Consider the following 25,265-nt stretch of genomic DNA (forward strand, 5'->3'; position numbering starts at 1 on the left):
ATATATATGATTATCAAAAAATCACGACTGGATTTGTCATTATCACCTCACCTATATGAATGTAGTGTGACTCTAACTTGTATTTCGTCACTCCAAGAATGGTGGCTAAGGGTCTAGCTCGACTGATCGTGCCGTACGCCAGTGTGCGGTGGCGCTTAATGGAAATCGAGACTTGAAATAATAGCGACTGAATTGGGTTGGCAGCTGATCGTGACTGCGCACGAAGGTGGTCCTCGCTAAGTAAACAGAACTGCCAAATCTGCAGAGAGCCGTCAAATTTCCAAGACTGATCATAAAAAATACGTTACTGTTTTGTGTTAGCTCTTAGCCTATCTTTAGGTAAACGGTAAACGTTGATCTTTAATTAATATTAACAGTAGTGTTAAATTGAAGGCGGATTAGTGGTAAGTCAATTTTGTTCTCCAGTGTTATAGTAGCAAAGTTGAGCTCCATGGGTCGGACAACCAATTGAGACAAACAATTGAATGGATGAGGCAAAATGTGGCGAAAAATCGCAAGACGACCAGGCTCGGCAAGATGCCGATTTTCGGACGGGTAATACGTACATATTGAAATTATACTGTACTATACTACACTTACACACTAACTAGTCTTGTTGGCATTAGTGGGTTAGCGTTCTACACACAGCTGAGCACGCCGTTAATCGCGTTTAAGTAACATTGTCGAGTCTTTTATTCAGTTCAAGAAGCCCGTAGCCAATGGTAAAATAATTTCGAAAAATCCTTTCGTATCCGCTACGAATAAGTGATCAAAATTATTTGCACATACATACACAGGAGTGTATTGCGATAGTGCTTGTATTGATGAATTTATCGGTAAAAACGGTAAAGGCCTAGAGTTAGCTTACGGAGTCTACTTATTTTCTGTTCACCGTGAACAAAAGCTGTCAAGGTGAACGTACTCAATGTCGTCGAGCATGTACACGACGTTCGTGGTTGTTTGTTGCTAGTAGCCTATATGAATAGAAAAAAAGCTTTTCTTTGTTGGTCTGTCCCCTTTAAATAAGGACCTAATTATTTTCAAAGTGCTTTCGCTTGGGGTGCCTGCTTAACGGCAAAAGGTAACTAAGTTGGTGCCGGAACAGCTCGTGGAAGTTAGTATGCAAACAATTTCGTCGTTTTTGGTTTGATTTGCAATTTTTTAAGCTATCTAAAGGCAATGGGGCTGTATCTTCATAATCGAAACCGGATACACGCAGGCCAACCTTCTTTTCGATGTAGTAAACAGACGAGAAGTGATTTTGTGCGCGGTGGACTAAACCGAAATTGTTCCTGATGTTTTGACCTTTTTTTTTTTGATTCCGAACAGCGTTCAACGAAATATAAGCGCATGTTAGTAGTTAGGGCTTCGTGTTGTTACGGAAGGTTCACCTAGTACCGCGTAACGGACAAACCGAAGTAAATGGAAGGCGCATGAAGTGCACGAACGAAGAACCGTCCAACAGTCGAAGTCGATAATATCTTAGCCGATCGATAGCCTGCAGACAAACATTTGAAGAAAATGTCCTGTTTTTGTAATCGAATATGAATTGTTGCCAATTGTGGTCATTCCGAAAGTTTGACCAAAAACAAAGATTTCATAGCAGTTCGCATCGATTTGACCTGTATCCTTTTTCGAAGGAAGCGTCGACGAGAACAATGCAAAAAAAAAAGTAAAGCATATGTTTTATAGCCAAATTTAAGGCAGGTTGGCTGAGTCGAGATCATAGATGGAAAATCACGTCACAGTCCCTGTTTCCTTATATTGTATTGCAGATTTTTATTTTCTCGACCACCGTCATTTTGCACGGTCCCTTAATAGCAACTACCTACGACACCCACACCAAGATGAACTTAAGGGGGTGCCGATTACAACAACTTTTTTTAACGATACCTATTTTAAGTGGATGGTTTATGCGGCTTTTCCGGTCACTAAAAATAAAGCATAATGATAGTTTATTAACATCTTGTGGTAGGTACAAGAACTAGACTCAAAGACTTTATTTGTAGCAAACATAACATTTTTGCAAAAGACGTTCATTTCACGAAGACAGAGTTGTTTATGCGCACAGGAGCTTTTAAAAAGTTCATAATTTTCACAATATATTTATTCTATGTCGAACTTGCTGAAACTGATTTTGAACTAATAAAATCAACTTCCGACAATAAAAGTAATAATAGTATGCGCGGTGGGTGGTGTGAAATTGCCGCTGGCGGGAGGAGACCACTTCACATAAAACCTCTCGATCTTTAAATACAGAGATAAAAATACTATAATTTCCTTATTGCCTAAAATATCGCCCGGAGTTATAGCATATATTACGCTTTATCGTAAATGTTGCTAACTAAAGCCGTATTAGACAATAAACCTGAAAAATGCCGAAAATTAATGCAAGACTTGCGACCGTTCTTGTATAGCTCAGTAACCTCGGCTATCGTTTGGGATTATAAATAGGTTTATCATTGTGAGATGATACTTCGGAAAACGTTGTTCGTTTGGTTTTCCGAATTGGCCTATGTGCATGCACTGTACCTATATACAATAGGCTGTATGTAAGTATGCAGGTAGCTCTGTCGTTCTTGTTCAGAGGTTTCATGACCTTGTACCTAAGCGGTTGATTTCGGCCAACCGTGTCTTGCCGTTTCGTAGGCTGTTGCTACGGCCGCTGCTTCCGGGGGAGGCGTCGCTCGCATAAGTAGCCTATGGTGGCAAGCCAAAACGACCCAGAGCTATAGACTTGCATTGTATATCAGTGCTGCTATTTTCGGCATGTGAAATACACCAGAAAAATTGCCTATTTGCTGGACGGTGCGGAACCTGCTGCCATTTAGGACAATGAGAACTGTGTTCAGTTGTTAGGTGTCCTGGTCATTGAACAGTCTATTCTGGACTTTGTTATGTAAGGAAGAGAGAATCACTTCGGGGTCTCTCAGTGCGCCCCTGTATGTTCGTATCTCGCCGTCAGCATTCCGAATTGTCTGCTTTTCTGTGAAAAATCTTTGAATTATCCTCACTATATTCGTTGCATGTAAATTCGGACTCAATCTATGAATAGCAAATACCCTCTGTGCCATGTAACGACAATCTATTCGGCTTCTGAAGTTGCTATCGAATACGGAATGGAAGTCGGCGTTAGCTTTTCTGACCGAAACAGATCAGCATATATCACAGGCTGTCGCAAGCAAGCCATTCTAGACTCGCCTAAAGTGGAAGAAGTTGAGATAACACCGATTCTCAGCCTGCTCTTGCAGCTGAGGATTCGCGGCTGCTTCCGCGAAGTAATGGGGGCTATATGAAGGACAGATTAACTCGTAGGTTCTCGAATTGCACGGCATCATGCAATAACATATGCCAAGCTCAGTTCCTGTTTGGCAACGCTAGAAAGAGAAACGAAATCAATTCATAAGCATGATACATGTAGCAAACGTTTTTTACATGTTTTTATCGTAGTACGGAATCCACAAGCAGGCACTAGCTATTCTGCTGTGGGATATAATTGATTTAATCAAGCCACTTTATAACTCCGGCTGTCGAAGGCGCGCATCAGCTTGATTGGTCCGAATTGTGACTACAGGCTGAGCGTATATAGTAATCCTGTCCTATATGTGTCAGTTTGATACACATATGTATTATTAGGTTCATTTATACTGTCATATTATGATCTCTGAGCAGTAACGTTAATCCTATATACCTCATGAATACTTAGATAGGATAGCATTCGTAATAGGGTTCATATATTTCAAGAATGAACGGTTGAACATTGTGTAGAACACAATAAATATGAGGAAAATAAATAGCGATCCGAATTTCATTACGTGGACCTTTGCGACGGAACTTCACGACCTCTGCCTTTCCCATATTGTTCCCTTTTATATACATAATGTCTACTGTGGACTCTACAAAAGGCGAATCACTTGATCTAAAGGTTTAAAACGGAGACGCTTCAATCCTAAAAACAGCCGTTGTTTCTGAGAGAACAGGATCAATAATTTCAAGACTGGACATATTGCAGTCGGCCAAGGCTGTCAAACGATCATTTGTTTTCTTTCAGAACATGTTTCCTTTACTTTTAATAAGCACACAGTTAGCACAGCTAGACTTAGATAACTCGCAGTTCCAACGTATGGAATAACGAGATGGAAATCGGGCTAGAGGAACTGATCAATGCCTGTTGCGATCCCGGTTCCGCGCCTATAACGGCTAAGCAAAGGTGAGCCCACTATTCTAGCCTGGTTCGATTATTATTAATGGCTATAGTGACCACCTTAACTCGTGGCGAAAGTAATACCAAGTAACGAAAGTAATAGACCACGTCCACCTGTGATGAACCTAGGTGTTAGAACGATGAGCGATCAATTGCCACAATTCGCTATGATATTCCACCTCTGCCGTCACTATCCCGGGTCGAAATATACCAAACAAGGACCCATCAGATCGCGTAATGATTACTTGTACTTCAAACTCTCCCTAAATAAACGTTGTCGCCAATGGAGTCAATCTGCTGCCGGGGGGTCTGGTAACTTATCCCGGTCTAAACTGTGCCACTCATATGTATCACGGCAGCTCTACTAAGTTTGAATTTGTAGTGTGATGACGTTTTGTTTAAATAGAGTACTGCTAATAAAGTGATTAAAAAAAAAAAAAAAAACAATAAATAAGTTCGTTGGAAAGTTTCAAGTTTGTAATCTAACGAGCTTCTCTATTACAGTATTTTAATTAATGCTTATTTTTTCCAGTTACCCCGGTGCGTGATTGGCTGCTGTATTTACATGGGGTCAAGCACCTAAAAACTGTTTTTTTTTTCAAGCGCTAATCTTTGTTAGAGGGTGGAAAGCAAATCTCCCAACCGTATCCTTTTGTATCCTACATATCTGCTCACTGTTCCAAATCGTTCTAGAACAAAGTTTTTCGGCTGTCGAAGTATGTGATAAGTATATTCTATTTTTTCATTAGTTTAACATTACTTACACCTTTAGCTAACAGTACCAATTTAAACACTGCTGTGCATAAAAGAGCACAATGTTTGTGCATCAGAAAAAATCTCTACGTTTAGAGAAACTCAATATTTGTTTTGGTGGCACTATCATAAATCTAGAAGCAATCCGGTGAAGTTCTTGATCCTGATTAGAGGTCGTCACCGTAATGGACGACGAATCAGGAATAAAGTTAGTGGATTCCTGCACCAGAATGAATGGTTTGGTAGCTGCGACGGTGGCGCTCTGTTCATCTGTTTCTCTATGAATCGAATTATTGGAACAGCAGAGAAGATATGCGGACGCAGCGGGGCAGTAAAAGAGCAAAGCAATCATTACCATTGCTACTGTGTACTGTTCGATGCTTCCCTCTGTCGGACAGATCTACTTCGTTGTCGCCGCCGCCGCCGCCGCCGCTAACGTTGGTTAGGGCCCCGAGCCGCGGAATAAGGGAGGTTATCCGGTCGTGTTCCGGAGCCATACCACCAGCAGTTCTATCGCGCGGGCTCATCCTGGTAGTACTCATGCCGGTGATACTACTGGACAAGGGGAACACAACCGCGCCTCGCTCCGCTGAAGCGTAAACATTTAGCTGTTAATCTGGCTTGCCAGTCCGATGGGTTATGGTGGCCGGTTCAGAAGCGGCGGCGGCGGCAGCTACTGAATCAGGTGCTGAAGCATTTGCAGATGCGTCTAATAACGACTATAAAAAAATGTTGGTCCAGCTGGTGGCAGCTTGTGCTGGGGTTTCCATTATTCAGTTAATTTAGTTATCGTTTGTTCTTGTCCATTCAAGCCCTATACCCTTCTTAATTCACAAACCGCTTAGCTTCGCAGCCGCGAACGTCGATGTTGCTTTGGGGCTTCGGGTCTCGATTCAGCAACGGACCCTTTTTAATCAGAAGAAATTTAGCGAAAAAACTGATGTCATACCAAGCTGATCGCAATGGGATTTTTTTTACGGGTGTATATAGATAATAGCATCACTGTATTCCGATAAATAGAAGAAGTGTTGAGCGATAAGGACGGGTCGACTCTCAAACAAGTCAGATATGATGTTGCCCAACTATTTCTTGAATCTATTTTATGCATTGATTTATAGGTATGCTATTGGTCTATAATTACGGCACATAGAATCTCTAATACGAACTCATTATTCTAGATGGCTAAAGTGACCAGCCCGAGCGCAAGGCATACTGACACAAGTAGAACCAATTCTCTACTATGGTATAATGTTACAATTCAGAAGCTACCCTGCGATGATTAAGATCTTTCTGTCTGTACATCGTTTCTGCTCACGTTAACGGGAATCCAGTTATCTAGGTACAAAGACGACTTTTCCCTCAGCTTCATCGTTCTGGAGATGGAAACAAATGAAGATAGCTAACCCGAATTTGACTGTTAGCTAGCTAGAGTCCGAATTATAACCACCTTTGTTTCACATAAAGTCACAGCTGGAAAATTTAATCGATTTGTGGACTCCGAAAAAATAACAGGATAATCCAACATTTCAGTAGCTTGTATATGTTCTGTTGTTGCTAGCACCAGAAGCTAGCCGCAAGAGTTGCAGACGAAAAGAACTTGCACACTATTTTTGCCTGATGGTCGGCCATATTCCACAGGCGCCGATTATGTAAACCAGGCCGACTAATCAGCAAACATTATGTTGCTATCGAGCGACACAAAAATGTTGATATTATTTAAAGCCTTTGATGAACAGGTATCTGTGTGATGTTGGCAAAATGTCCACGTGTCTGAACTAATAAATGTCCTGCCGAACCATGGAATCATCGGTCAACAGAGCTAATATTGTATGCTATAGTTCATCATTAGCATTACTTATCGGTTATACTGTGGGCCAGTGGGTGCAGTTCCCACGTCCTGGACCTATATTATAGGTGCGTAGGCGTGCTGTGGACCGTGAAAACGGCCCCTTTTTTGGCTTGATTGAAGTGCCTGCCTCTATATTGCATCGATGACGACTTTGTTCATCGTCGTGTTACAGATGATTTTTGTTGCTTCTACTATTTACAAATTATACTTATATTATTATTGTTGTTGTTAAAGCATATTATCTCTTTTTTAAAAAAGCTTAGCTTAAAACCATCGTATTCTTTAACTCGTAGTAGCCTAATATATTGACTATAGTCAAATATTTTTTGTACACATACATACCTGAAATGTAATGCTATTTAAGCAGGATTAATTTACCTAAGCAGTAGAACTCCATGACATTATACGATAAACTATAAGGTGCAAGTTTTTTAAAACATCCCGTAAAGGCAGGCCTTTAGACGCTTGCTCGTGCTATGTTGCTGATACGCTTATAGCAATACCACTTCTAAAATCGTTCTATCTCCGAGCTTAAAACTTGGATCACTTATTTACTTAAGACCCGTTACCTTTCCGTCGTGTTACTTAGCTAAAGTTTATGCAAATGGCTGAATGTATACGTTTTTAGTCAGGGACAAACGACAGACTTTGCCCTCAATCCGTGACCAGGTCGGCCTTTTTCCGTTTCGCCTCTCCCGCCGCTTCGAAACCAATTGAACTGTGACGATTTTTTATAGTTTGTACTTGCCCTTTGGCTCTTTCCGTTGACAATGGCAAAGCACGACGACAGCGCTGTATTTGTTCTCGGTTACTTGGAAGGCAATGTAGTTTCAATCGGTGTGTGCAATGACCAGGGGGCGCGGTTCGTAAAGCCCTTTACTTTCTCCTACGTTCTCTGTTTCGCACGACGTGGGTGGATGTATGGCCTGATGGCCGAAGGCGCTAAGAGTTTGATATCGTACACGTTGGTGACATTAAGGCCTGTTCTGCTTATCAAAGTTTCGGGTCTGCAGCGGCCCAGGGTCCGGCTTCCTACAACCTTTCTGTAGTTCCTCTTATTATTGCATAGGTTGTTTTTACCTAATGGGATAAGCTACCTTTTCAACGTCGTGCGCAAAGGAGTCTGACATGCGATTTGTGGTAGGCTGACTGACGTCACAGCTTTTTCTGCCGATGACGTCACATGATGCACGATTGCATGATGTTATTGCAAGATGCTCATTGTAAACACATGACCATACTTCCTGGTGGTAAAAAGATTGAGAACAAATCATTCGAGTTTGTGCTGCTTAGTCTAAATGGAGTGGGCGGCAGACCGAAGTGTCGCTAATATGAACAATGTTCGTCTTCACGCTCAATAACGATTGAGTGTAAGAGGGTTTTAATGCGTACAAATACGCAAGTCGGAACGGAACGCCATGCCAAATGCGTCTGTCAGGTTGAACAAGCGTAAATCTTTTTCTCAAGAATAATAAAAATGCAAACAAAACTTCTTTGTGGGTAAAGTGAATGAAATGTCGTTAAGGCCAACGTATCAAGCACGATTTGCGATAAGAAATTATTTTTCCTAGATAGTAGGACGCATACTCTACTGCCATAAGAATATTTTTTTGGCGAATAACAATAAACGCGTCTGAATTACGCGCGCGATATAAAATCATCTAAATATTTTGAAAAGGGAGTTGACGTCAAAGATGCACAGCAAATATATACAAGAGACAGGGTGACTCTGATGGCTCGAGTTCAATTCATTCTAAAGGAAAAAAATAAGCTCAGTGCTCTATCCGCATTCAAAAATTGTATCAACGGTTCAGAGCATTGGCGTTAGGACTATGTTTGAATTTTCCAGGATCATGTCAGAGCTACATAGTTTACACATGCACAACTTCGGCCTGCTGTTTAACTGATACAGATCTTTCATGGACCGGCCCACATGTAAATCCCATCAGCATCAGCCGTCTCCATAGATATTCTCTCGGAACGTTATTAGTTCGTCTTGCCTTCAATTGCCTGAAATTTAGCCATGCATTTTCCTATAAGTTAGAGTTACAACGGAAACTCTTCTGGCCATTGCATCCAAAATAATGAAGTATTCCACTTAAATACACCAATATTTATCACCCAACGCATTCAATTAATAATAATAGTGCAACTCATAATAATAATAATAATAGTTATTATTACTAGAATGTTATTTGTAGAAATTTGTGTTATGTGATTTTTTGCTGATGCCCACTTCTTCTTGAATAAAGTTGATTTGAATTTTAACCTTTCTATTTTGCCGTGATCAAATACTGTACGATGAATAAAAGACCCAGAAAAACGTCAGTCGCTGCACACAGCATCGAATGCCGTCAGCTAGGAATGGCGTTTGCTTTGTCAATGACCTCACCTAAACAAATGTGGTAATAAACTGTATGTGGCATCCGAAGAAGTATCTGCTGGGGGCGGGATACTAAATGCATGCATAACTAGCGAACACAACTAACGCCTTATCTCATGAAGTCATCATCCACGAACGGGTTCTCAGTGACCTATTTCAGTGACCTACTGTATACCTTCGGATGACTGGAACTTTGCAATGACCATAAAAATATTATTTGAGAGGTAATCATTTGCCTGCTCTTCTGGTAAGCTCCAAATTAGGTAGAAACGCAGGCGTTCACTTTATGAAGCCGAGATGAATTCGTGTGAATCTAAGTAAAAAGGAAAATCAGACATTTCGGAAAAATTTATTAACTCTCTTTGACCCTTTTGTTGTGCCAATCAGCGATTGTATGAGCGGAGATATTAGGCAGTAGCACACACTACCAGCTAGGTTGATACCACGATGGGGATTCTTTATGCCAGGACCTTCTGTAAGGCTCCACTACATGGCTATCTTTGTCTGAATTTTATTTAGCCTTTCAAATGAGCGGTGCCTGTGTTATGCGTCTATGTAGGGTGCTGTTTATCGCCCCTACGAAGGAAAACTGATTTCATTTGGGAATATAGGCCCCTAAGTAATCTATCTTTGATACATATAACTGATTTATTGTATGACGATGAACATGGTGTATTTCAAGTACAAGGGATGGCATCAGGTCCCTGATCCTGGTATAGACGAGTTAAAGTTATACTTTATTTTTTTTTTTATTAAATCGATTCCTCTAGCAGCCGTTAAATTAACCACAAAGAAGTACTCAATCCAGTCGATTATTAGTGAACTATGAAGCTTCAGCTTCGTAAAATAAAAACATTACTTATGCATGCGTATTCAATGACGAAGTCGCAACAAGGAACCTCTTCGAACGGAAATGCAATCCACATTCATATTGCGGCTTTATAACTTAAGTTTTGTCAATGTCAAAAAAAAAATCGATAAGCTGGTCTTTGTCAGTTAAGCCAATGTATGGTATCCCGTGAGTGGGTTAATCCAAGGGAAGCGCTTAGGTCTGGGTTAGATGGAAGACACTTTGCTTCGCGCGGGCATGCACACTGATGGGCGTCTGACGAAACTTCAAACGACGCTACCGGACGTAAAACTCGACGCGATTCTTCAAGTGTACTTGCAGAGAGAGAGCGTTGGCCGACAAAACTCGGGAGATAACAAACTGGAATGGCTACCACAACCTATACAATTGACTCACACTTCAGTTCATAAACATTGAAATCGATTAAGTAGGAGAAGAATTTAAAATGACTTACTGTATTTGCCCGCAAGAAACTTCCAGTGTGAAATCAATCACTTCTTTAAAAACGTAGGCATGATGCCACACAGGCAATACGTTTGTGTCAGAAATATTAATTCGGATAACGCTCGAGGATTCCAACCAAAGTGTTTCGGTGTGCAACGTACCGTGCCGTAGATATACATTCGTGGCCAGTATTAGTACACTATACTGCGGTCTGATAGCCAGAGAAACGCGCGATACATGGAAGCTACTGAGTAACTATTGAATGGAGCACAACTTCTTCTTAAGTGATCTATGTTTTTGTTTTTCTTATGGCAATGGAATATGATTCACTCTCATGCCGAAAACAACTTAAGTATTACATGTAACAGAACAAGGATCTATACTGTGCGATTTGAGCTGCCAATGTAACGCGTCTGATTTTGCTTTACACCTCATTTTCACCTCGCCCCTATTAAGAAAATGTACATACGTCTACAGGATGGCCAGAAATTATTGGAAACTACGCAACGTTTTACGGTTTCGCAATCTTCTGTGCAATGAATATCGTTTACTTATTTGGAAAGGCACATCTAGGTAGCGTCTACTAAACAGGTGGACAAAAACGTGCGTAATCACGCAGAAAGTCACACCTTTATTCAAACCCAAATTTGATGTTGTGTTGTTAAATAACTTTTTTTTCCGGTCTGTAGAAGTAACGTCCTGTAACCTTACAAGTAAGCTTTGCCCAGCCATCAGTCACTTGATTAACCTTTGTTTAAGCTGAACTATAGTTTTAATAGGCTCATTTAGGTAAAAATTAATGGAAACCTTTTGAACAAATATGCCGAAAGCAAGTAGAATTCCCTTGATGGCTAGCGCTGCGGCACTAAGGATCAAAACAGAAGCAGTTCAGCCGAATGTTATACGTTTGTGAAATCCAGATAGAAGTTACCAGATAGAAAAGTTATCCAGATTGAAGACTACCGAATAACTTCTGCCTTGACTTCGTTTCCTTATGCTAATTGTGCCAGCAATCATTTGAGACCGTGCTATCTTAAGCTTTCAATTGATAGCCCCTGTACAAATCATTCTTATGCGGATAGTGGATTTTAATCGCATCGCGTTATTAGGTAGATCTGTATAGAACAAGCGCAGTTCGACGCAGGGCAAAGTTCACGACAAGTGGCATGACCGTGTAATCAAAACGTATGTTACAACTGCAAACTTGAAAAATATCTCTCTATCATAGCTATGAGGGCCTGTTTGCTCTCAACTTGACGGATCATTAGAGTCCTTCAATAGGGAAATACGTCTCTCTTGTATAGTATCATTTTGTTCTTCAAAAGATTGTACTTACACACAGCACGTAAAGGCTGCACTTGTCTAATTGATTGCTAATTACGCAAAGGACTTTGCCTAGGCAGGCATATACCTCCTTCCCTGCCCACACGATTTGACACAAATTATTATATGAAATAAAAATCAGCCCCGACAAACAAATCATATCTGAACAATTTTAGTCGAGTGTCTCGTACTGCGGGCTCTGGTCTTTAAATGCGATTTAGAGTCCGAGTAAGGCCTGCTAATTGAAGCTTGGATTTTTTCGAGCGATACAGTTTTGCATAAACGCATTAATATGGAGAGACTAACCATTCAATTTGTAGGTCACATTTTCGTCGGGTCGTCTGCACAGAAAATCCTAAACTAAAAACCTGCGGAGAAATAGAGAGAGATTGTATTTTTCCTAATGACAAGACCGCCCGTGTTTGTAGTGTTGGAACCATTTGCTGTCCATGATCGCGTACGCGGCATGCAACTAGGACCGCACAGGACTGATGTTGCTCTACGGCTAACTAATAATATCACTGATACTGCTGGTGTTGTTAAAATAATCGCGTAATAATTTTGTGCTGGATAGCTGCGGTCAGTCAGTGGCGCTGGCTTTGTCTATCAGTAGAGTTGGCGGAGCCGGCGATAGCGCCAGTGGCAGTCGCAACATTTTTGCGTATTCTCTGTGAAAGGAGGCGATAAAGTGGATGTGTTTCCTTGTCAAGGATTTTTACGTCCACGTCAGTGCCACGTGGCACGGCCGATTTACCAGGCTCCCTCTCCAGTAGGAGTCGCGCTTTTGTCTCGGAAAGAGAGTATCAACGATAGAACTATCCCTCACAGTCGCCAGGATCACGAACGACTATTGCTACGCATTCGACGACCGCCCTTTAACATCACTTCTTCTACAAGTATTGTTACTGGCAGCCATCGAACGACGGGCCTATTTTCGTTCCGAGTCAAACACACGATCGTATTCACACAGTCACCCGTTGCGCTTGCATTTTCATGGCGAACCACCAACGTTGTCCGTCGTTTGCAGTGGTCGATTGCTTCGGTCTGATCCCTCTCCACTATCCATAAACAGTGAGGACTGACATCCTCCTTTAGCCGTCCGTTCTCCTTCGGCTTGGCTTATGACCGTGCTACTATTGCCTGCTGTTGGAGTGATAGCGGTGAACCCAGTTACTATGTAGTATTCTTTGTAAAGAACCCATGACTAAAATTTAGCAGTGATTAGAAATTCACTGCGAACACAATCTACAGACGTCTGTTTCAAGCGGTTTTTCGCGCACACGCTAAGGCTAGTGATGCACATCTTGCGGCGAAGTGAGATACTGACGTGCAGTAAGAGACATCTAACGCAAGCGGGAGAACAGTCGTTAACTATACGCTCAATGGGGTCGGTAGATCGTATCTGATTGCTACAAAACTACGATCTACGATGTCTAAGAAACTGCTAGTTTCCGAGTGGGATACAACGAACGATAAATGCTACGAGTGTATTGATTCGAGCTGCGTACTGCGGGGAATGTACGTCACACGTGAGTAGCTGGAAAGTCCATCTGTTTGGGCTGGACCATTTGTCGACAACTGATCCGCGACCAACAATTATGTCAGTGTTTGTCAAAGAAGAACGGGACGAGAGTGGATGTTGCTACGATCTCGAGATGATCCTGCCTGTTCATATGGTAAGGAGGGCAAGTCTATAATCGTTGATCTGTCATCTTACGGCGAACAGCTGTCGGGGTCCGCACTTGAGCTATTGGATTGTCGCCTACGAGACCCGCCTAAGCCATTAGTAAATGGATATCTCGATATAGAGTATGGATAGAAAAACTATAGAAAGCTTAATCACGTACATGGTATTACTTGGCGTGTTATTTCCGGTGCATATTAAGGACGCTTGTGTATGTATCATGGGTTAAATTCATAAAATATCCAAGTAAATCTGTCAGATGAAACTGAGTTAAAACATGCCTGACCATGAACGGTAACTATTTAAAAGTTGTGAGCCCTGGCTAAGATTTCCTGGTTGGCAGGTAACTGTGGACTGCCTTCTTTCACTTCGTTCTAATTGGCTGGCTGAAAGTTTCAGGGAACTCAATAGAACTTGAAGTCAGTTAGTTGAGCTCATTAAGTCTCATATGCTTGGTAATTGCCAATTGAATATACTTTTCTTTCGCCCAACGATATTGTTCGCTAAAATTACTTGGCATGAAGTCAGGGCCGAAAGTTACATTACATTAAAGTCGTTTTTATATATAATTATAGCAAAAATTTTATTATGTGCATTCGGGGCTCTATTGTATGTAACATTTTGTTCAGTTGCAAGATAAAAGCTAGAATTTTTTTACCAAGCTGAGCACCAATTTTACCTGGAGGTCTTTATATCGCAGCCTAAACATTTACATAATAACGAAACGACGATCCGGGCTCAGATATTCCAAGAAAGATAAATCTATTCGCAGTTTTAATGTAGTTATTTACTTTTTTAATATGACAAAACACTGCTTTCCTGGTTGTTCATTGGCTTCCGATCGAAGTTGCTCTGAGACGGGGCGCCATATCATATGATATTGCGGCGAAACACCCTACCAATCAATATTAGGCGTTCGGACGTTTGACCTGTCTGCAATGATAGGGTGAATCATAGCAGACCTTAGGATTTCTACTGTATATAGGCAAAACATTGGGTGTTACTGTATATAGGCAAAACATTGGGTGTTACTGTATATAGGCAAAACATTGGTGTTACTGTATATAGGCAAAACATTGGGTGTTACTGTATATAGGCAAAACATTGGTTGTTACTGTATATAGGCAAAACATTGGGTGTTACTGTATATAGGCAAAACATTGGGTGTTACTGTGTATAGGCAAAACATTGGGTGTATATATATATATAGCGGAAGCTCGTTACAATGTTGACATTTTTCACTGCTGACGGCAACAATTCCCACTCATTTCACTGGATGTGCGAGAGTATGTGATTGCAAGCAGGCAATATTTAAGCGGCTTATCATATGCGCATAAGGAACAGGCCAATTTTTTTCTCTGAAATTCGTATTGAAAAATCGTTGTTTTCTCAAAGCCTGACTAGACCTTTTTCTTTGTATGGGTTCAAGGTTTCCCTAAAGGAAAACCTTTTTCCGTCTTGCTCTACACAAATAGGAGAAACTATGACGATATCGCATGGTACTTTCGCAAAATAAGTCTAATACTTCATAATGAAAACCATAGATGTACGACTCGGTCATCTTACAAATGTTACTGAAGAAGTATAAGAGAGTTTATTAAATTCTCCTATTTAAGCGAAGCATTGTTTTGAAAACTGTGTCTTCATTTTATAAGGAGTCTTCGCGATGAGCTTCAATGAGGCGTGTACACGCACCTCTGTAAATGTTTGGCTTACCACAGGCACGTATAAGAAGAACGCAAAACAAACGCAGTAGCAGGAATTATCCGGAACTCAAAACAAACAATATATCGAATCATTCTTTAACTTAGCTACCAATTACGTAGCTAGAACGCGTTTAAGCTTCTTAAATCTGTCTTGGCAAATGATAACGTCTATCTAAACACGATTCTCGACTATTTCCGAACGAAATCTCAGGCCAGATTTAATGACGCAAAGTTTATTGTTCCTTTGAGCAGACAGTTGTGTCGCTGTATGTGTCGAAAGAGAATACTGATTGCAGAAATAGAATTTGTTGGGTGTTCGATTGTTGTTTTGTTCCCGTTATTTGATCAGCATAACGTGTATGTATGGGTGAGCACAAAGTTTAATTATCAGGAATGGGTGAAACAGGTCATTTAAAAATTATACCTTCTCCAGCACATTCGCTTCGGGACCGGTGATCTATTCTAAGAGATATTGAACTACGTTAGTTAAGCAAACATTTTGTCCATGGGAAGATAAACGCTTTGTCCTTGGGGAAACCTTTTTAACGCGTTTATTATACTTATTTATCTCGTATTGTGTCAGGCGTCGGGTATTGGATTTAATTAAATGTAAGGCGCAGCAACCGACATTGAGTAAGTTATGTCAGTCGTATGCTCTGTCGACTGGTTCGAAAACGTTTTTCGCCGCCGCGCACAGATAATCTGCTAGTATTCGAAGCTCGTTCGTATATAGAAAATTTAAAATTATAATTGATGATAATTCTAGAATAGAAACTATCTGTACATACAGTATCAATACATACAAATATGGCCATTAGTATATATTGTGTGGTAATGTTTATTTATTTTGCGCCTGTTTTATGTTGCCTTCCAGGGAGAGCTCGGTGGAGGAGCGGGAAGCGGTCCTGAGTGGTTGCTGCCAGGTAGTCCACTGCTATTTCAGGACCGCATGATGTCAGGATGTGACACAGTCACCGGAGAGCATTCATACTCCAGCCAACAAGAGGCGACTGTGGGATCTCAGGAATCTGATGATACAGTACATCAGTTTGTGCTGCCTCATATCAAAATGGAAGAAGGTCAGTTCACTGTCGTTATACAAACGGCAAACAGAACCGACGTTTCGGTGAAGGCCTCGTTTGCAAATGGAAGCAGAATTAAATAAGATCTCACCGTCATGAGGTTTGGCGTTTTAATTTAGTTTGCACATTACGTAATACACATTTATTTACAATCCAATAAAACCAAACATCAACTTTCTGTACATGTAACAGATGCTCATATAAAGTCATGTTTCATACGGTGTGTCATTTTGTATTTGCAGAAGATTTGGACTCTGAAATATTTTCGGCAGTTCCGGTAGCTACCGCCACGGGTCAAACGGAACTTCGGCCAATGGAAATTAAAGAAGAGGGTCCTAGAATAACTTCGCCGGCCTCGGAATCGCAGATGCCCACAGCTGCGCCAATTGGTTAGTGTATTTGTTGTATGTCTATGTATTGCTATCGACACCTTCGATCAGACACATAGGGAGTATACACACGAAACCTATTTTCAAAAAGTGAACCGGTGATGAACGAGCTTAGAATTATGCCTTCACCGAACAGTTGATCTATGAATGTGTAAAAGTAAGTAGCTTTGCGATCTGAGGGAGTGAACAGTTGTTGCATTGAAACTGAAAAAACACAGAAAGGAAAATCTGAAACGTTTGTTTTTCATTACATTTTTACGTCTGTTTCCTCACTGTTATTATTATCGTTATGAAATTTTATCGTTTTCGAACTACTATCTTCGGTAGGCTTATGATTTGGGATTATAAGTTCAATTGGAAGTGCAATTGGAAATTCAAGAGAAAACCACGAATGTACAGCGAGACCATGAATGTATTAGTTTAAGCTCAGTTGAATAAAATGGCTGAATTTTAAGGGCGACGCGACGGCATTAGCAACGATTGGGTCACAGCTTTCAAACAGGCGCCTTTAGAGCTAACGTTAGGGTAGGCAAGTCTTGTCGCCTTTGCTTACGATGATAGAAAACAAAAAAAAGCCCCTTTCAAGGAATGTCAATTTTTTTTTTTGCTAAGGTCACAAAAGATTCCCTACCATACATAAATTTATATCTTAATAATTGTGATAAATTCATAATAAGTGTTAAGAAATTACAATAATCGGGAAAAAATATTGTAATTATTACTACTGCTATTATTATTACTATTATTGCTACCATTAGCTCCGTTTTTTTCATAATTTCAGGTGTTGTCTGATCCAATAACTATATCAGTGTAGTGTTTTCGTCGAACGTTTATAGTGAAATCATATACTGCGTGCATTTATTTGCCCTAGAGCAGCCTTCTCTTATTTTCTGCCTTCAAAGCCTAACCTTATTTATCAACTTTATTTGCGCCCGTTATCAACTTTTTACTCAGGACCAATAAAGGCTTTTTTTCGCCTCTACTGTTTAGGTCGGATAATGAGCGCCTCCGCCGTCAAACGGAAGGCTCCGGCGCGCTCATCAACGTTGTCACTTCAGTCAGTTGGAAGCAAACCCAGTAATAGCACAGGCTTGGATAGCCCTGTTCGGGGAGTTGTCACTCAGAATGGCCTGGGAATTCATCACAGCTGTTCGTCGACGTCTATCTTAGAGGCAGTCACATCGATCACTTGCCCCGGACCAGTTCCGACGCCGTCATCATGTCCACCTTCGGGACCTTCGACAATGGCTTCCCTTAGGGTGAAGTTGGAACCAGGTTGGTTTTTGAATAGGTTGCCTTAGACTAACTATAGGTTACGAACATTCTATATTTGTAAAGATAATATCTGACATTGATTCTAATATCATTGAATTGTTGTGAGCTGGTGTAAGTACAATAAAGTATGTGAAAAAAAAAGGAGCTAGAATTGCTGACATGTTGTTTACTAATATCTGCTTCGTTCTTAGAAAAAGAAACAAACAAACATTCTTTAATCCTTAAAATCCTATTTTATGCAATTTGGCAGGCCTCAATTGTCTTCCGCCCTCACCACCGTCGTCCGTTTCGAACGACTCCGAAAGCGATGAAAGCCTTTACCCGCATGCAACCCCAGAGGGCGTCATTGGCGGTAACCATAGCCAACACGTAACGGCTTCACAGAAATGCAAGAAATCACCGCCTTCGAATGCAATTTCAGCTCAACTAACATCACAGTTACTTTCAAGGTACAAACAACAGCTGCTATAGTATTCTCACAAAAAACATAAAAGAGGATAGCTTTTTAAAGAAATCTGTGTCACTCTCATGCGAACAAACGTACTGCTGTGGCCTGCAACTCAAATAAAATCGATAAAAAACAAATCTTTTTTATTGCGATAGGGCTTGTCGTGTCCTCGGAAGATTATGGTTTCAGTTTTACCAAATACAATGAGAGAGCGATGGGAAGTATTTTTAGTTTCTGAATTTATCTATTATTAGCCCTAAAATACGGCTGCGTCTCAGAAAGAATGCGATTCTTTATTTACAAATCATCATCTTTTTTTTTTTTGCTTAGTCAAATGGCCGGATCACGATCGGGTGCATTACTGCTAACCGAAGAAGAAAAGCGGACGTTAATCGCTGAGGGTTACCCTGTTCCCACACGTCTTCCACTATCAAAAGCTGAGGAGCGATCGTTAAAGAAGATCCGCCGAAAGATCAAAAATAAGATTTCAGCGCAGGAGAGTCGCCGCAAGAAAAAGGAATACATGGACGCCTTAGAGAAGAGGTGAATGAATTTATATCGATTGGTTCTCAATGAAGTTCGTAAACAATGAAGCTCACTTTTTCGTCAGCACACATAGTACAATATATTACTAATCAGCCAAAGTCCATAGGCCCATTGAGCAACGATTACAGCGCGTTCTTAGTTAAATCGTTATCATAAATCTTGCTATAAGTAACGATCGTTCGAATTTCATTACCGTCATTAATTTTGGCCGGAGTCAATCTTTTCTAGCGGAGTTTCTTGTAGGACCTTAACAATAAGTTAACGTTCTTATTTTGTTTTGTCATAGAGTGGAAATCCTGACGGCACAGCAGCGGGAAATGCGATCGCGCTACGAGCGACTTGAACAAACCAATCGGGAACTCGTTGAACAATTGAGAGTTCTGCAATCGACTTTGGATGAAGGGGTTGCAACAGAGGAGAACGTCGAAGAGATCATAAACATCACCGATATTCCGTCTGAAGGTGATGGCTATACAGTTTCAATAGGCTCCAATCGAACAACATTTCAAATTTGGCAGAATGCATCGAATCACTGGCATTAATAGATATATTCGTAATATTATGCTAAGGTATTTTTATGGTGAGCCTCTTTACCGCAAATAGGTTGAAGCGAATAGAGATCCCCATTTTTTTCAAGCGTCAGCGCTTAAAAAGTTATACTGCTATTTTACTACTCTAACTTAGGCAATTTCTCTCGTAATTTATTTGATATTTGTTTATTTCTATTTTCGTCTGATTTTTTTACTGTACTACACAGAATTGACAAGCTGAGGAAACTCGTTTCATCGAGATCCAATGCGTATTATATTTTATAGTAAAGCTCTAAGGACTGGCAAATGTTGTAACATTTTCCGATATCTCGTTGCAGATGTATCATGTTAAGACTGTCCAGATGTATCTAGCTAACACAAAAAGGTTCCTGCAACCTTTAGAAGTGAAGTAAATAAGAGGTTGTGCCTTCACCGTCATCCTGTCCGTAGCCTTTAGTCAACAGAGGAATTACCAATGATCGGAGGACTCGTCCAGTAGCGTTAAATCCCCAATGGCGCCGAAACATCTCGAGATTGGCACGCTCAACTAATCTCTATGTGATACGGCCAGTATCACATTGTTTTTTCCTTTGAGAACCATAACAACTGAGCATGCGCGAAACGCAGTTGACGCGCTTCTACGCCGCTCCGATAACCGTTGGCAAAAAAGCTCTTCGCCGTCAAGTAACCTGTGCCTTATCGTCTTTGCAATGACCATTTGATGATGGAAGCTGTCAGAAAACCGCAAGCGGACCATTTTACGTATTCGGCTATTTAAACCCTCATCAAACAATCATCGTTATAATTTAGCAATGAACGAGCGGCATTCGTTATTCAGCCCACGTGGGAAAAATATACCACCACTAATCTAACATAACATACTTATGTAGAATCTAAAATATTTATAAAGTCTTATAGCGTTCTAATCAGCTATTCAAAGTGTTCTTTATCAATTATAATTAAAGCATCGAGTGTGGTTTGTATGGGGCAAAAAGTGCCGTTTACTGTGTTGCTGACCATTGTTGCTTACGGAGTGTGGCTATGAATCACGTATATCACATATTTAACCGTGCATATATTCACGTCCATAGGCGAATATAGTGAAAAGGCAAACAAGCAGTCCATCAGAGAACTCCGATTTAGCTGTATATACTGCACACCTCAGCAACTAACGACAGCAGTGCGTTCGTAAAAAAAAAGCACAAGAGAAAAATCGAAAAAGAATATCAGGGAATAATTATATAAGTGAACGCAGTGAAGTGTCGATATTGAGTCGTAGGCGATGCGCTTGATCGCACTTCATTACGATACGTTATCGTTTTCCCGAATAAGCGCCGATGAGATTGTATGCAATCCTATATTTGATGCCACTTTCATCTATCGTACGTATATATATATGCATATGTTGTTAATCTACGATTTCTGCTTGGTGACGTCAACCGCCTGAGGCGTTGCTTAAGGAAGCAAGAGATTATAGTACCGAAAATTTGATAGAAATCAGTTTTAAACGGTAGTTTTCTTATAGCTCGTGGGGTGCAGCTATCTAAGCTAGATAATGTGTGCATATTCAATACAGGCTATGATGGATCCAAGCTACGGATCATATGGGAACATATATCATTGCCAGCTCGTTAAGAAAATTTGGGCTCCAACCTGGGCTGAGTCTGAATCCAACCTTCAATATAGTAACAAATGGTATTCCAGCAATATTAGACCTGGTTATGCTGAATAGGAAGCACGTGCTCTATACCAGCTATACTGTTCGCACCGAGACAAAATACGAGTATCTCTCTAATGTCTATTTAATTAATATATGTTCATACAATCAAATATTTATTCTAGAAAAATGAAAACGAAACGTTAACGTAGAGAGCGTGCGTCTCTGCTATTTCACTATGACCTTTTATGCGCAATCTATCCTTCCTAAACGTTCAGCACCCGTCATGTATTTTCGGCTGAAACGCTATATCATGAGAGTGCAAGCTAACTATTTTCTTGTCGTTGTTATTGTTGTTGTTGTTGTTATTGTTGTTGTTGTTGTTGCTGTTGCTGCTGCTGCTGCTATTGTTGTTGTTGTCAGAAGCGGGCCTAGGCCAAACTTCTGGCACAATTCGTGTGAATATTACTGGTGCAAGTTTTTGTTTCCAAGTTTGCGCATGAGAGGCTAAGCCTAACGCACAGGTTTACAGGATACAAAAAGGGGCTAGAAATACATCGATGCCCTTTAAAATAACAGCAGATGCCACTTTAACAGGGACAATGAACTTCATCGTACAATGTACCAATATAAGAAATAATTCTGAAAACACATGCTGGGAGCCATGAGGGCAGGGATTTATAATTCGCTTATTGGACGCCTGAAAGCAACCGGAAATGACTTTTTTAACTTTCGAAAAACGAAGTTCCCTAGTTTAGTTTTTTTTATTTTTCAGATAAAGAAAACTTACCATTGTACGAATTTTAACGATGGTTTCATACGTTAATTTAACAACGTTTATTTCTTTGCATATTTTATAAACGTTTGTGGGGGCAAACAATGCCTATTCTATGGCTCTGTTGTCAATGGCCTCCTTCCCCCTTTATTAACTAGGTTGCGTCCTGTGTGAGACTTTGAAAGGTGAATTTGTTATTTAAGCTCAACGGATTCGGCAGATCATCCTTTCAAACGTAAATGTTCACACTGATCTCGATTGGGTTGGAACGCTAGACGTCTTTTACGTGGTTTGAATCAAATGTATTACGTCTCGCATCGTCGTTCAACATGCCTGGTTTCCAGCACGAAACGATGTATGCCTATGCCGGGGCCTATGTCTAAGCCAAGACCATGAGATAGGATTAGCAGGCAAATACCGTTACCCAGTAGAACTATCGCGGAGCTGTCTCATCTGAGTAGTGAAATTGAATTAATCAACCCTTGAAGCAGTGGATCCCTTCATAATGACACGTAAATTGTTGTACATAATCGACTCTCAGCGTTTGATTCAGCGGCCGAATGAATGGATGGCTGGCGGGCTGGCAGGCAAATCTTGTTTCACTTGACGGCATGACTTTTTTAACTTTCGAAAAACGAAGTTCCCTAGTTTAGTTTTTTTATTTTTCAGATAAAGAAAATTTCCCATAAAGGTTCAAGAACTTTCACCCCCTAAAAAATGACCTAGAGGTCTAAACTTTTACCAGAAGTCTTCTGATAAATATCAGCCACTAAAAATCTGAAATTGACAATCACGCTTCTCGAACCGCAGTTAGTGAAAACCGTACGATGCGTGACGAGTCCACATGTATCGTACATGATATTTGTAACTTCTGCAAAGTTAAGAAGTCTGTATAACGCACTATGGAGTTTTTTTTCAGTAGTGCACATACAGAGATGTTGGTACATTGTATAACCCGTGTATGTATGTGTGTATAACTCTACATACAGATTATTGTGCGCCTGTCGTAATAGCGTCTTCTGTACTAGAATCGGTATTGATCCATTGGACGAAGGAAACTAAAATCTAAATCGTTTCTATTTATGTTATTATGATACAATACGAAATTACGTACTATTGATACCGTAAGGGAGACCTTAGAACATTTGGTTTGTACATCGCGACCTGTGCGCAGGGCAACGATACTGCAATATGGTTTTCTATCAGTGTGACTTAAGCGATAAGCTTTGCTTGCAACCTTGGCACTGTACTTATTACATAATTATTAACTAAATTCAAACTATCGTAATGAAGTTCACATAGAGACTTACCAAAGGTTGTTGGTAGCAATTCCAGCTTAACTTGGAAGTTTTAGCTGACAATTTTGATCGAAATATGACGTAGAACTTTTCTAAGTCGTACCAAAACATACACGTCGTAACAAACACGGCGTACAAGATACGCCATTGGTTAAATAAAGTTAAGGAACAAACAATGGTATTCTAATAACTAGTCCATTATTGTCAATCAATCGAACTTGGAAGGTGTGTACCAAACGATTTCTCTTTCTAATAGCCGTCCGCGTGCCTTGTGTGTACCTAATCATATGTACGAAGTACATAAATGCACTGGGTGCTGATGCTGAATATGACCGCGTTATGTGAGGCACAAGATGACTGGTCCTAATAATAAGGTCGGATGAGGTGCAACTTGTAAATAGAATAAAACTCATAAACGGCTACAAATGAAGATTCAGAGAGATCGTAGAACCGAATTTACGCTGGAAACGATAACGTTTTAACAACACACTGTTCGAATATCGACCTACATTTCGACATAACACATATAGAGTCGACGGGGCAAAATCTTCTGCTTGTAGGAATGACAATGACAGCTAGTATCACAAATCTGAAGAAGGAAATGGCCGGCCATGTTTGACTGGCGAACCAATGCAATCCATCTGTATGTAAGAGGGGTATATATTATATAACGATGTCTACTATGCAAGGTAGCGCTCAAGGCCGTGGTATTAACGGGAGCACTTACCTGGCCCTTCATATGTTCTGTCTATGAGCTCATCGCAGTTTTCCGCACGTAGTCAGCAGACGATCATTAAAGCTTTCAACTAATCATCCAACAACGCAATGAATGCCTTGTTGTTATCACAAGCCTATAACTCGTATATATATAAGAGATATGCATTAGCGAGGAGCGAGCTAGTCTATGCAACGTAAACACTATAATATACTAACGGACATACGACAATGACAGTGGAAATAACAGTAATAATCACTAGAATATGAAAATAATAAACACACAAATGTTAGTAACAGTCTCAATGCTAGATACGGTAATCGTAATACTATATATTCTGCTAGGTCATTTTTCTGCTCACGACTAATGTTCCACCTCCCGTCTAATGTACACGAGCGGGAAGCCGCGTTGTGGGGTTGTAATGGAAGCAGGCAGGCCGCAGCCTTATGGTGCCTTAAAAACGCTAACTTCGTCATTCGTTGTTCCGAAATAAGACGGTTTACATTATTATTGATAATATATATAAACACACCGTCAAATAGTAGAAAAACCTTAGAGTACCAAGATCACTTGCGTGCATTGCACGATAGTAACTTGTAGTAGAACCTGTACACGGCACATGCTTCGACTAGTCTGACGTAGCTGCGTGTTCTGATGTGCGCGCAAACGTTCAACCTTAAGGCACTAATAGGCAAACATGCTCTTACAAACACGGTAAGTGAAACCAAATGTAAAATTGGTACAAGTTCTCGTCCGACTTGATGACTTCATTGAAAATCAATAGTATTCACATCCCTGCATATCCGGTATAAGCGATAAGACTATTGCATCGAGAGCATATCCACAACTGCCAGTAGGACCCTAAGCCGGATGCTAGTAAACCATTTTCTGCGCAAGCATCATAGTGTTATTATTGTTATTATATAATGAAATAACAATAGATGACGTAATATTAACAATTTGTGCTAATATAAATTAGTAAACAACTGTACTCCAAATAGCTTCTGGTACAACCATAACACATGTTGATACAGAAAATGATCACGTGTACTTTTTGTGGGTAAACAAACGGTGTTGCGATCGGAGGACCAGGTGAGGTGTGTATCTAATACACACAGGTGACCCCAAAGCAGCTTCTTCTCGTCCGCGTGCAACATGCGATGCACGTGGCCGGGTGAACTTTGTACGAAACCTTGAATTGAATGAATAAATCTCCAATCCACGTAGATCCAATAGACCGGCGATAGTGCATAGCCCTGTAACATTTGAAGATAAAAATAGCATCTTCGTTGCTCCCACTATCATCATCATCATAACGACTGCTATAATCAACCGGAGATTCACTATATATATA

At 40.5% G+C, this 25,265-nt stretch overlaps 1 protein-coding gene across 5 annotated transcripts in view; it reads left to right on the forward strand.

Annotated features, from left to right (window-relative positions):
* Window positions 1-20,399, forward strand: part of LOC111246918 (uncharacterized) — a 61,710-nt gene extending 41,311 nt beyond the window's left edge. For 2 of the 5 annotated variants that reach the window (XM_022797306.2, XM_022797307.2), the window contains 7 exons: window positions 16,071-16,275; window positions 16,521-16,667; window positions 17,658-17,942; window positions 18,193-18,391; window positions 18,721-18,933; window positions 19,223-19,398; window positions 19,805-20,399. In XM_022797306.2, coding sequence (XP_022653041.1) covers window positions 16,071-16,275; window positions 16,521-16,667; window positions 17,658-17,942; window positions 18,193-18,391; window positions 18,721-18,933; window positions 19,223-19,398; window positions 19,805-19,818 — 1,239 coding nt within the window. In that variant the 3' untranslated portion in view covers window positions 19,819-20,399. Of the gene's footprint in view, window positions 1-12,525; window positions 13,483-14,665; window positions 14,777-15,408; window positions 15,554-16,070; window positions 16,276-16,520; window positions 16,668-17,657; window positions 17,943-18,192; window positions 18,392-18,720; window positions 18,934-19,222; window positions 19,399-19,804 lie in introns of those variants that run through there. The other 3 variants (XM_022797308.2, XM_086982664.1, XM_086982663.1) reach the window with 3 other exon arrangements.
* The last annotated feature ends 4,866 nt before the right edge of the window (window positions 20,400-25,265 follow it).

Source organism: Varroa destructor, unplaced genomic scaffold, assembly GCF_002443255.2.
Source record: "Varroa destructor unplaced genomic scaffold, Vdes_3.0 BEIS01000003.1, whole genome shotgun sequence".
In the NCBI taxonomy this organism is placed as follows: Eukaryota; Metazoa; Arthropoda; class Arachnida; order Mesostigmata; family Varroidae; genus Varroa; species Varroa destructor.